Source organism: Bufo gargarizans, chromosome 3 (genome assembly GCF_014858855.1).
Source record: "Bufo gargarizans isolate SCDJY-AF-19 chromosome 3, ASM1485885v1, whole genome shotgun sequence".
In the NCBI taxonomy this organism is placed as follows: domain Eukaryota; kingdom Metazoa; phylum Chordata; class Amphibia; order Anura; family Bufonidae; genus Bufo; species Bufo gargarizans.
This window is the reverse complement of record NC_058082.1, coordinates 403,147,560-403,160,396: the sequence shown is the minus strand read 5'-3', so window position 1 is coordinate 403,160,396 and position 12,837 is coordinate 403,147,560. Positions and strand designations below refer to the sequence as shown.

The 12,837-nt window shown below is 41.1% G+C and overlaps 1 protein-coding gene across 1 annotated transcript in view; it reads right to left on the bottom strand.

Annotated features, from left to right (window-relative positions):
- Positions 1-12,837, bottom strand: part of LAMB3 (laminin subunit beta 3) — a 163,634-nt gene that overhangs the window by 27,500 nt on the left and 123,297 nt on the right. Inside the window, exons 13-17 of the mRNA XM_044288328.1 lie at positions 7,159-7,255; positions 4,555-4,924; positions 1,821-1,981; positions 1,501-1,706; positions 598-801 (exon numbers count right to left, since the gene is read on the bottom strand). Coding sequence (XP_044144263.1) covers positions 598-801; positions 1,501-1,706; positions 1,821-1,981; positions 4,555-4,924; positions 7,159-7,255 — 1,038 coding nt within the window. The remainder of the gene's footprint in view (positions 1-597; positions 802-1,500; positions 1,707-1,820; positions 1,982-4,554; positions 4,925-7,158; positions 7,256-12,837) is intronic.

Genomic DNA, 12,837 nt, shown 5'->3' with positions numbered 1-12,837 from the left:
TTTTAAACATAAAAACATGATTACCAGGCATAGATACCCACATAAGCAAGCCACTGTGTCTGATGGAAAAATGAAGTGGACACCTTGCTTGCAGGAAGCAATCAGGATGCTAATTGCTAATTTGGAACCCAACTAATCAAACTGTGATGACCTATATTAAGTCTAGACCAGCATTGCTAATGTCCTAAAAAACCTCTTTGCTAATCTTCCTGTTTTTCACCAGCATTCATGACCTAAAATGATGACCCAACCTTATTTAGTAGATACTTATATCCTGAATATTTGACCCAGAGTAAAGTAATGAATTGAGCTTTAATTATGAGGAGACAAAGGGAACACATTATATCTATGATATATCTTGAGGTATAAATTTGTTTCATTTAGAGTTTTAGGAAAACCAGATCTAGCCTAGGGTGCTAGGTGATATTGAGTTTATACAGAGATGCTACTTTAAATCCAGACAAGTTGAAGACATGGAGGCTGGTACCATTAAATATGTGGTTGGTGAGCAGAAAATGGTGAGTATCTCAATAATCCTCCTCATTATTATTATAATGCTATATTACAATGAGTGTATGAGCATGCAATGTTATTTACCATCTGTGTGTTCTTCAGCAGTTGACTATTCAGGTCCTGGAGCTCTTTGGCAGTTTTCTCTGTAGTCCTTAGTGCATTCATGGACAAAGGAAATGCTCCTCTGCAACTGGATCCAACTTGGCACAAGGTAATATTGTTCCTCTGACACACAGTACCAAGGCAGTTCTCTGGTGTGCATGATTCTGTTCTTACACCCTCACAAATCTGTACCAAATTTACAAATGAGTCAGTGTCATGTAAGCGTTGCATCTTAAACAATATTTTCTTTCCGTTTGCCTGCTTCTTGCACCATCAACACATACAGGTCCACATTTACTAATGTCATTGGTGCAATTTATAGCCTTTTTGGTCAATTTGGCGTATCTAGTTTAGACAAATTCACCATCTAGTTTGCCAAAGGGGTGTGGCTTAGAGGGAAAGGGGCATGGTCTAAGATACAACATTTTGCACCAACATTTTGGCACACAATTCTGTCTCAAAGTAAGCCAAACAATAGGTGGCATGAAGTTAGCCAAAAATGTCTAGTCAAGTACCAAATTTATCATGGAGCCTGAGGCACAGTGCTAAATTTGGCACTGTCTCACAATGTCTACATATTAGACCTGCTTAGTAAATCTGTCCCATGGTGTTCAGTATATTTTTTATGTTGTTGGGTACCTAGTGTATCCCCGATCTGATTCTTGCCCAGTCGTTACATCAGTCCAAAAAGCAGACATGTATAACCAATAATAAAGATTCAGAACAACAATTTAATAGTACAACTATAATAATATAAATGTCTTGTCTTTACAAGTTTTAGAAGATATTTGTGTACTGTAGCAGTCACAGTACTAGAAATGCGCATGTAATATGTGCAAAAATAGGAATAACAGTGCCATGTCATATAATAATTGTTGCCGTTACCCTGTTGATGGTTGGAGTGAGATTTGGGTAGGAGAGCTCGTCTTTTAATGTCTCCAGGTCAAACACTGCTTCTTTGGTCTTCCCTTCAAGGCCATTTACCCCTCTCCTACTTTCCCTTGATTGGGATATAGTTGTCTGGGCCATAGCCACCCTCTCGGCTGCTTCTAGTGATGATTGGTAGGCTGCATTAACGGTACTGTATATACCTAGAAATAAAATACATACATTTCAGATGTAATGTATCTCACATTGTCAGCAAGGTTTACCTTTGGCTATAGTTTGTGGGTTCAGAAATCAGTACACCAAGGGCATTAGCCTACCTAAGGCATCAGTAGCGATGCTGTTAGCATGTTGGGTCACTTTCCTCTGGTAAAGTCCATTAACAATGGTAAAATCCAACCTCAAGGAATTCATGTCAGCAGATAGGGAACCAAATCCATCCACCCACTGCTGGTCCAGATTTAGTTGCCCCATGTCTCCCCTGTAAAATTCAAGAAAGAATTTGGAAACTGTATCAAAGGGTTTTCTAACAACATAATAATATATAATTACTAGGAAACTGATACTTAGAGGCTCTCCAAGACAAATGGAAGAAAATAGAAGAGCCACCATGGAACTTGGTTAAACAAAAATAACTAAAACTGTTTAACCATCTTTTGTACAAGTCACATATTATGCTTCAAACTTTGAGCCGCCAAGTGCACCCAGGTAGGCAAGATATTCAAAACTCAACTGTGTTCCAGGGAAACTAGTATTCAGATGAAATGGCATTTGCAACAATTGCTGTTTCTTTTGTGTTACTACCTGGGTTAGTTACTTAGCAGCACTAAGGTCTCATGCAAACAGATTTATCATGGCCATTCATACAACCATGAGAACCAACCAAAGGAAATGGGTCAATTAAGTACAAAAACACATATAATGCTGAGGTAAATCAGAAAATAACATGATTTTATTGAGAATCACAAAAAGACATAATTGTCACAAGTCACAAAAACACATTTAACACAGGTCACAATACATTAAAATATTAAAAACCAAGAGGACCGATGGTGGGCTGTTGGTATATATTTGAAAAGTGCAAGTGCAATTATTATGATTGGTCACTAGTAAAAAGGTTTGTTCAACCAAACCACTATGGCTCAAAAATACATAGTACAAAAAACTCATATGCATATATATGGTCAACCAATATTAACCGGACAGAATAAATATCAAGTAAATCGAAAAAACGGACCCGCAAGGAGTCATAATAATCACCCAAAAAATGAAACTGACTTACGTATATATGAAAATCCCAAAAACGTTATTATAAATATATATGAACAATACATACATGCATAATAAAAGAAGGCAGCACAAGGCAGGACACACAGATGAGGAGCAGGACCCAAGGAGAGTCCGGGAGATCAGTGCACGAAAATAACAACAGGGAAAAAAGAATGCTAGCTAAAAAAGCATACCTCAAAACCTCATGACCGCAACGCCCCAAACAAAGTGCAAAGGAGGCAATTGTAGAGATTGAGGTTAAAGTACAAGGACAAGATTAAACATACCCTGACTGGTGCAAAGATCTCTCGGCCGACTCCTGACCCAACGCCGTTTCGCCAGTAAACCTGGCTTCCATCCCCGGAAGAAGCCAGGCGGCTCAAATAATAATAACGTTTTTGGGATTTTCATATATATATATACGTAAGTCAGTTTCATTTTTTGGTGATTCATATGCATATATATACACAACAGACACCTAAACATGTGGTACACCCTTGAAAAAGCTAACACGAAACATGCGTTGGGGAGTGGACTAGTGGTGGTCGTGTGTCGTATACGAAGCTGGTTGGTCAGTATTTTCTATGTGCCTATTATATGTTGCTGCTTTATTGCTTCAGTCAGCCCTTGTTGTGTGTATTATCACCCACATGTTTAGGTGTCTGTTGTATATATATGCATATGAGTTTTTTGTACTATGTATTTTTGAGCCATAGTGGTTTGGTTGAATAAACCTTTTTACTAGTGACCAATCATAATTATTGCACTTGCACTTTTCAAATATATACCAACAGCCCACCATCGGTCCTCTTGGTTTTTAATATTTTAATGTATTGTGACCTGGGTAAATGTGTTTTTGTGACTTGGGCCAATTATGTCTCTTTGTGATTCTCAATAAAATCATGTTATTTTCTGATTACCTCAGCATTATATGTGTTTTTGTACCTAATTGACCCATTTCCTTTGGTTGGTTCTCATGCTATAGTTAGGGGTGGGTCCTGGACTTTATTTTGGGCTATATATAGGTCTCCATTCATACAACTACCAAAATATATAAAGCCATAACATGGCGCTAATAGATTTCTACGGTGTGCTTATATTTCCACATAAATTCAACATCAGATATATTATGGAGCTATTTCCCTAGAGAACTAGTACTGCTTGCAATGGCACACCAAGCGCCTACAGCTCTATAGTGGGCCTAACTATTGGAATTTCTCCAAACAACAGAGATCACACCCTTTGTACATCAGCATGTCTATATGATGTACTTTTATGTATGTCCACTATATATTAAAGTGTTGTCCAGAGGGATTATATTTGTGATATATGGCTGAGAGAGGGTTAAAAAAAAGCAGCAATACTCACTCTCTCTCTGATCTCCCACCATTTCTGTTGTGATACTTAACAGTCCTCGCTGGTCACCATTTCCTGGTCCCAGCACGACCAGAGGAAATAGCAGGAGATGCCTGCTCAGCCAATCACTGGCCGCAGCGATGAACTGTTTCAGCCACAGATTGGCTGGGCAGGCATCTCCAGTCATATCCTGTGTGTTGAGATGAGACCAGGAAGTGGAGAGAAGAAGGGGACTGGTAAGTGCCCAAAACAGCAATAGTGGGGGGATTGGTGGGGACTGTAATACATAACCGCAGCAAGCCATATAAATGTTTTTTTTTAATTCTGCTGAGCAACCCCTTTAAGTGTAAACTGTGCACAGAAATGGCTCTAAATCACCAATTAGCGCTACCATGCATTTCTTAACCTTTCAACTTAACTAATATTTACCTCATTTTTGTCAGATGGTTTTCCATGCGTAAAAGCTCACTGTTTGAGATACCCGATCCGCCAGACAGTCTCTGAATACGCTGTAGTTCAGCTTCAACACTGGCCACCCGAGGTCCGAAGTCCACATCAAACTGGGATACTTGTCCAGCAGTAGTGTTGTGAAAAGTTTGCATTTGTGTGTTTAAACCTCTAAGTTCATAGTCATAAAACTGGAAGCAGGAATGGCAGGGCCTGCAGTTTGGGAATGTATCAGTGTAGCCTCTTTGGCAGGAATCACACCGTTCTCCCACAATTCCTGGTCGGCACAAGCATTTCCCAGTTGCCTTATCACAACCATTTTCAAGTGTTCCTTGGAAATTACAGTTGCATTCTGCATTTAAGATGAAAATAAAGCATGAAATCCACAGACCGTATCACGCACCACGAGGAAATCTCTGTTGGCAGTGTAGGCATTTCTGCTTGGCACAGTATTCACAAGCACTATTTAGCCACAGTGATAAGAGATAACTACTTTATATAAGGCAATTGCTAAAGGTTCCTTTACACGGGCCAATTTTGAAGGAGATTGGTGAAAAAGAAGCGTTTCTTCCCAGCAAGTGCCTGCTCGTCAGTAGTGGAGACTGGATCTCCCCCACAGTATGGGGAGGAGCAATCACTAAAGCCATCGCTCGTCTTCATACAGACTCGTTGTTTGCTGACAGCAATTGCTAGCTACATAGCACAATCTGCTGCCGGCAAACAACGATTTTTGTGACTGCAAGAATGATGCTTTTACCCGTGAATGAGGCAGCACCTTCCTGGTGACCAGTTTTTAGTGATCATCTGACCAAGAATTGTCCTGTGTAGAGGGCCCTTAAGGGATCTTTTACAATTATCAGCTACAAATGTTAGTATAAATGCTTTTTACCCTTAAAAGGGTTTTCCCATCTCAGACAATTGGGTCATATTGCTAGGATATGCCCCCATTGTCTGATAGGTGTGGGTCCCATCTATGTGACCCGCACCTACATCGAGAACAGAGTCCTGAAAGTGGTGGAGGGTGCATCTGTCCTACATTCCTTTCTATGAGGTAGCTGAAAACAGATGAGCGCTGACTCGGCTATTTCCGTAAGGCCCACAGAAGTGAATGGGCATGGTGGGGCATGCGTGGTGCACTTCCATTCACTTCTATGGGGAGATCACTTGGTGGTGGCCGGACCTGGGAGCCTCCAGCCACCACTTTTCACACTCTGTTCTCAATAAAGGTGCGGGTCCCAGTGGTGGGACCCGCACCTATCAGACAATAGGGACATACAGTGAGGAACTGAAGTATTTGAACACCATGCTATTTTGCAAGTTCTCCCACTTAGAAATCATGGAGGGGCCTGAAATTCACATTGTAGGTGCATTCTCACTCTGAGAGACAGAAAAAAATAAAATAAAATCAGGAAATCACATTGTATGATTTTTTAAATTTATTTGTCTTGCACTGCTGAACATAAGTATTTGAACACCTGAGAAAATCAGTTAATATTTGGTACAGAAGCCTTTGTTTGCAAATGTCAAACGTTTCCTGTAGTTCTTGACCAGGTTTGCAAACACACTGCAACAGGGATTTTGGTCCACTCCTCCACACAGATCTCCTCTAGATCTGTCAGGTTTCGGGGCGGTCGCTGAGCAACACAGAGTTTCAGCTCCCTCAAAAGATGTTCTATTGGATTTAGGTCTGGAGACTGGCTAGGCCACTCGCAGGGTGTTCAGATACTTCAGTTCCTCACTGTATCCTAGCCATATGCCCCCATTGTCTCAGATGTAATTGCTCCCTGAAAAAGTGCCAAAAATCACCAGATAAACAAGCAAATGTTCGTTTATCGGGTAATTGCATGTTATTCCACTCTAAACTGAGTAAACAGGAATGTACTGGCGAGAAAAAAAATCTGTATGGGGATGAACGATCACAGTAGCAGTCACTCATCCCCATATCAGAGAGGATGATTATGTATATGAAAGCAGATAAGCAGATGGGGAATGAATGGTTAGCTCCCAATCATTGTCCTGTGCCCATGTACAATAAAGGGCCCTGATAGCCAATATAGGTTACTTTCACACTAGCGGCATGGACCTCCATCCTGCCGCTAGTGACCGTGTGACCCCGGACTGCCGCTCCGTCCCCATTGACTATAATGGGGGTGGGGGCGGATTTCCGGTGAGGCACGGCAAGAGGCTGCTGGAATAAATGTCGGACATGTCGTAGTTTTATTCCGGCAGCCTCTCGCCCTGCCCTGCCTCGCCGGAACTTCGCCCCTGCCCCCATTATAATCAATAGGGACGGAGCGGCAGTCCGGAGGCACACGGTCACTAGTGGCAGGACGGATCCGGCAGGCTGTTCACCCGACGGAACAGCCTACTGGAGGTCCGTGCCGCTAGTGTGAAAGTAGCCTTACAGAGCGCGGTCCAATCTTATGATATTGTTTCCCCCTTTCATGTTGCACAGTAGAGGATGCAAATTATGCTTTGATGCTTTTTTTTCATATATTATTAATTCAGAAAGAAGATCAATCCTTAAACTGAACTGTTATGCGGTTGCATAAGGGATTTCTCATTACATTAAGTAAGAGCACAAACCTTGGCATCCAGACCGTAGGGTTCCATATGTCCTTTCTGGGCACTCAGTGCAGAATTGGCCGCCAAAGCCCTGTCTACACAGACATTGTCCAGTGACCTATATGGCGCAAGATAAGACTAGTTATTAGAAACACAGACTCTGATAAAAGTACTCTTATATGTCATTGTGCTTATGATTAAAGTCATTTATATAATGGTGATCTCGGGAAATATCAGTTTTCTAATAGGATAGTACATTGTATAGTCATCTGCATACAACCCGTATGCTTTAGGCATTACCTGTGTAACAGGCAGACAGCCTGTGAACTATATATTCCTCAAGAGACTCCACCATTATTCATGTAAATGTCTCAAATACAGGCCAAGCAGGGATATTGATGGCCACTGGCATTGTCTAGGGGCAAGTTACCTAACATACTGCATGTTTGCAGGCACATAAATACAATATTACTTAAAGGGGCCACGTCACAAAACATTCAACATTTTTCAAACCAACACCTGGATCGGAATACTTTGTTATTGCATGTAATTAAAAATTGAGTGAGCTATTCAGTAAAATCTATCTATATAGCACCACCTGCTGTTTGTTCTTCTCCTTATGTTTTGTCCATCTCATTGAGCTGGTCAAACGTGCTCAGTTTAAATCTTCAACTGCCACCAGCCATATGTTCTTTTACAAGCTGTGGCAGCTCCAGCAGAAAGGACATGCTCCCTGAACTGCCACACTGAAGATAATCTAGCAGATCAATTGCAGCAGTAAATGTGGAGCAGTACAGGGCTGGTTATAGGTCTCTTAGGCCTCATGCACGTTGTTTTGGCCCGTATCCAAGCTGCAGTTTTTGCGGCTTGGATGCGAACCCATTCACTTTAATGGGGCCGCAAAAGATGCAGACAGCACTCCGCGTGCTATCCGCATCCGTTGCTCCGTTCCGTGGTCCGCAAAAAAATATAACCTGTCCTATTCTTGTCCGTTTTGCGGACAAGAGTAGGCAGTTATGTCAATGGCTGTCCGTGCCATGCGGACCGCAAAACACACAACGGTCGTGTGCATGAGGCTTTAGAAAGAGATTGTCATGTACTATATGATGTCTGATTTTCATTTTTTACATCAATTATGGCATAACCCCTAAACATCTAGTACTTTGTATATAGAAGTATAATAAATTGGTGTAATTTAGCAGGTGGTGATGAAAAATGGATGATGCAAATTAGGTTTGTATTTTACAGGAATATGGTTCAGATCTATCAATATATGTATGCTAGTTTTTTGTGAGGTACATTGAAAAATATGGCTTTGCAGAAATCTATGGTAGGTCTAACCTGACCATATTCGACATGGAGTGGTCTTTACTGATGAATGTGTTATGTGCATGGGGCCAGTATTGCATGCATGTGTTATGTGCATGGGGCCAGGGGCAAGAGGCTGATATACTGTTCTTGCAATGGGGCTCTCTGCAGGGTAGACCACCAGAATTTTTCTTTTTAATGGACAACGTATACCAGCCAACAATTTTTATGAAAAAATTGGAAAACCGTAATGAATGATAAAGATTAAAAAGTAATACATGTTTATAGAGTGTTGAGTACAGAAGACATTTTAACTAATAGCATGAAATTGACTAGGATTCCAGCCTAGGGACAAACTCTATACTGCTAGACATGTGCATACATTTATAGTGAATTTATATCCTAGTTCTTTAGTCTACAGATATATACTTTCTGTTCTTAGTTAATCAATTCTAATTAGTTACATAGCCCGGACTGTCTCATTATCTCATGTTCTATATGCCAAGAGAACTTAAGAGAGCTTTCTCTTTGATCCAAGTGGCCACTGCAGCACACTACAATATCTATTGCCTTGTTCTTTTGCACCCATAGTAACAGAGTGTTTATCAGCACATCTGATATCTGATATACTCTTCAGTATACACTGAACAGCCACTTTATTAGAGACACTGTTCAGTTTTTGAGTTTTCTATGGATCAGTTTCAATGTGCTTCAATTTCAATCAGTTTCAGTTTCAATCCGTTTCAATGCTGCCGTCTGCTTGACTGTTTATTGGATTGCTCGTATTCTGCCTGCCCTAACTATGGTTTTGCCTGAATCTCCAGTGCTCCACATAGTGTCTCTGGACCCCCATATGCCACCTGTCAACCATATGGGGACTACGCCAGGAGGAAGTTGCCTGGTGGCTCTCCTGCAGTAAAGTCCAGATCCCTGTATGGGGTTAAAGGGTGAATACCAGGGGATTTCCAGGATACCACCCTTAAAATTAGCCCAAAGTCAAACCTGTTGGTTGACACAGGTTTCAAACCCACTGCCATAACAACAATGCACCATGCCACAAGATTGTATAGCCATGAATTGGTTCCTGGAACATAATAATGAGTTTTTCTTGCTTCAATGAACTTCACAGTTCCCAGATCTTAATCCTATAGACCAGGGATGCTCAACTTGCGGCCCTCCAGCTGTTGTAAAACTACAACTCCCATCATGCTCTGCTGTATGCTGATAGTTGTAGGTTGTCCGGGCATGCTGGGAGTTGTAGTTTTTCAAAAGATGGAGGGTCGCAGGTTGGGCATCCCTGCTATAGACCATTTCTGGGACTAGGTAGAACAGACAATACAGAGCATAGAAGTACTTCTATCTAATTTGCAGCAACTGAAGGTGCTATCCTGTCTACATGGGCCAGCATTCCTGCAGAACGATTTCAACACCTACAGATGTAGCCAACATTATCTTGACTGCTTTAATGTGATAACACCACAAAATCACATTTCCGTAACACAAATTACATTAAAGTGACTATCCTGGTGCACTTGAAGTCAATATAATGCTGATTACATTTGGATCAATGCCACGATTATTGCTGCAACTCTGAAGGCCAAAGGAGGTCCACCATGTTGCTAGGTGGATGTCTAATAAAGTGGCTATTCATGTATATACCTCCAAACATACACATTTTATTATTGCTGGGAGTGAGCTTCAAGCCCTTAATTAAAGTTATAAGAGTTTCTGTTGGAACGCTGTTCAAAAAGCATCTTTTAATGACACCTGTCTTGAATTACAAGCTTTAACATTTACATTTTAAGGATTTTCAATAGATATAAAGTAATGTCGCACTCGGATGGGGTGGAGATCCAACAGAGGTGCTCCCACTAACAGACAACACCCAGTCTGATACAAGTAGAAATAATAAAAGAATAGAAGTGGGGCACTCTCTAAAGTAAAGGGATCTTTAATAAAAGTAGAATACAATAAATTGACAGTATATAATAGACAATAAAATTCAACAATATTTAAGACAACAGAGGATGAAAAGCGGTAAGAATTCAGCGGTAAATAAAACCTAAAACTAAAATACAATCAGCATAAATATAGATCCCAATATATAAATTTATAAAAAAGATAAATTCGAATATTCAATAATAATCGGATGAATATTCGTAAAAATCTTGTTATCCACTGGTGGTAGCTGGATGCGTTTGTTCACATATGAAATATTGAGAAAATAAATAATCGAATAATCGCTTGCTTCCGATTATGACCAGTCTCTTGTATACATGAATAAATAGTCAATACGAAATGTTCATAATGTGAATGATCGCGAACTGTCGAATATGATAGTCAGCTTACGGAATAATGTTTGGACACATGCGTATAATGATGGCCAGAGTTCCAAGCATATATAACTTTCGATGATTTGAGCAGACAATGTTGTAGCTGCTTGTAAGCACAGCGGCGCCCGCTGTATTTAATTGAAAAGCGATCGCTTGTGTAGGATATGCGTAGTCTTACCAGGAGGTCTTTGTGCTGGACAGTGCTTTAAATCCCCGAAACGCGTCTGGTGTGAATCCCCCCACTAAGGAAAGTAAGGATATTGTAAAACTGAGGAGGTCTGGACATTACCATAAGAATAACGAATTGCCAAATCAAGCACCACTATACGGGAGACATTAAGACCGCGTGGAGCAAACAATTCGATTGGCGCGAAAATTCGAATCTGAACCAACAGCCCTTGAGACCGGGACCCTAAAGGAAAGTACGCCGAGTCGAGGGTTCACTGTCCAGCACAAAGACCTCCTGGTAAGACTACGCATATCCTACACAAGCGATCGCTTTTCAATTAAATACAGCGGGCGCCGCTGTGCTTACAAGCAGCTACAACATTGTCTGCTCAAATCATCGAAAGTTATATATGCTTGGAACTCTGGCCATCATTATACGCATGTGTCCAAACATTATTTCGTAAGCTATCATATTCGACAGTTCGCGATCATTCACATTATGAACATTTCGTATTGACTATTTATTCATGTATACAAGAGACTGGTCATAATCGGAAGCAAGCGATTATTCGATTATTTATTTTCTCAATATTTCATATGTGAACAAACGCATCCAGCTACCACCAGTGGATAACAAGATTTTTACGAATATTCATCCAATTATTATTGAATATTCGAATTTATCTTTTTTATAAATTTATATATTGGGATCTATATTTATGCTGATTGTATTTTAGTTTTAGGTTTTATTTACCGCTGAATTCTTACCGCTTTTCATCCTCTGTTGTCTTAAATATTGTTGAATTTTATTGTCTATTATATACTGTCAATTTATTGTATTCTACTTTTATTAAAGATCCCTTTACTTTAGAGAGTGCCCCACTTCTATTCTTTTATTATTTTAAAGGGGTTGTCCGGGATATTATTATTTTTTTTTTTAACTGCTTACTCACTGTTAGTAGCCAAATCTATCTTCCTAAGATGTTTTTAGGTAGCTTTTGCACTGCTGCATGGCTCCTACAGTCCCCAGCAGACTGTGTACATACATGTTTATGTATGCCATCACTTCCTGCTGCAGTGCATTGTGGCTCCCAGTGCAGATCAGCAGCTCCTGGTTTCTACAGTGTAAGATCACCTCCCTGCACCCGCCCCCCTCATACACATTCAGCCTCCTCCATAGATCCGCCCCCCTCATACACATTCAGCCTCCTCCATAGATCCGCCCCCCTCATACATATTCCGCCTCCTCCATAGATCCGCCCCCCCTCATACATATTCCGCCTCATCCATAGATCCGCCCCCCTCATACATATTCCGCCTCCTCCATAGATCCGCCCCCCTCATACATATTCAGCCTCCTCCATAGATCCGCCCCCCTCTTACATATTCCTCCCCCATAAACTGCTCCTTGCTCTGTCTCTTGCACATTTCATGTGCTCAGTGTTTGCAGACAGTGAACTAACACACAGGGAGCAGCTCCATCTTTCCACAATGGTAGATCATTTTTATGCTTGTGCTAGTTACTCATGGTATACAACATTAGGGATAGCAGACTGCAACAAACTATAAGGGCCACGCTCCCACATTTATCCATAAACATCGCTGACAGCGTCACACTATAAGGGCCACGCTCCCACATCTATCCATAAACATCGCTGACAGCGTCACACTATAAGGGCCACACTCCCACATCTATCCATAAACATCGCTGACAGCGTCCCACTATAAGGGCCACGCTCCCACATCTATCCATAAACATCGCTGACAGCGTCCCACTATAAGGGCCACGCTCCCACATCTATCCATAAACATCGCTGACAGCGTCACACTATAAGGGCCACGCTCCCGCATCTATCCATAAACATCGCTGACAGCGTCACACTATAAGGGC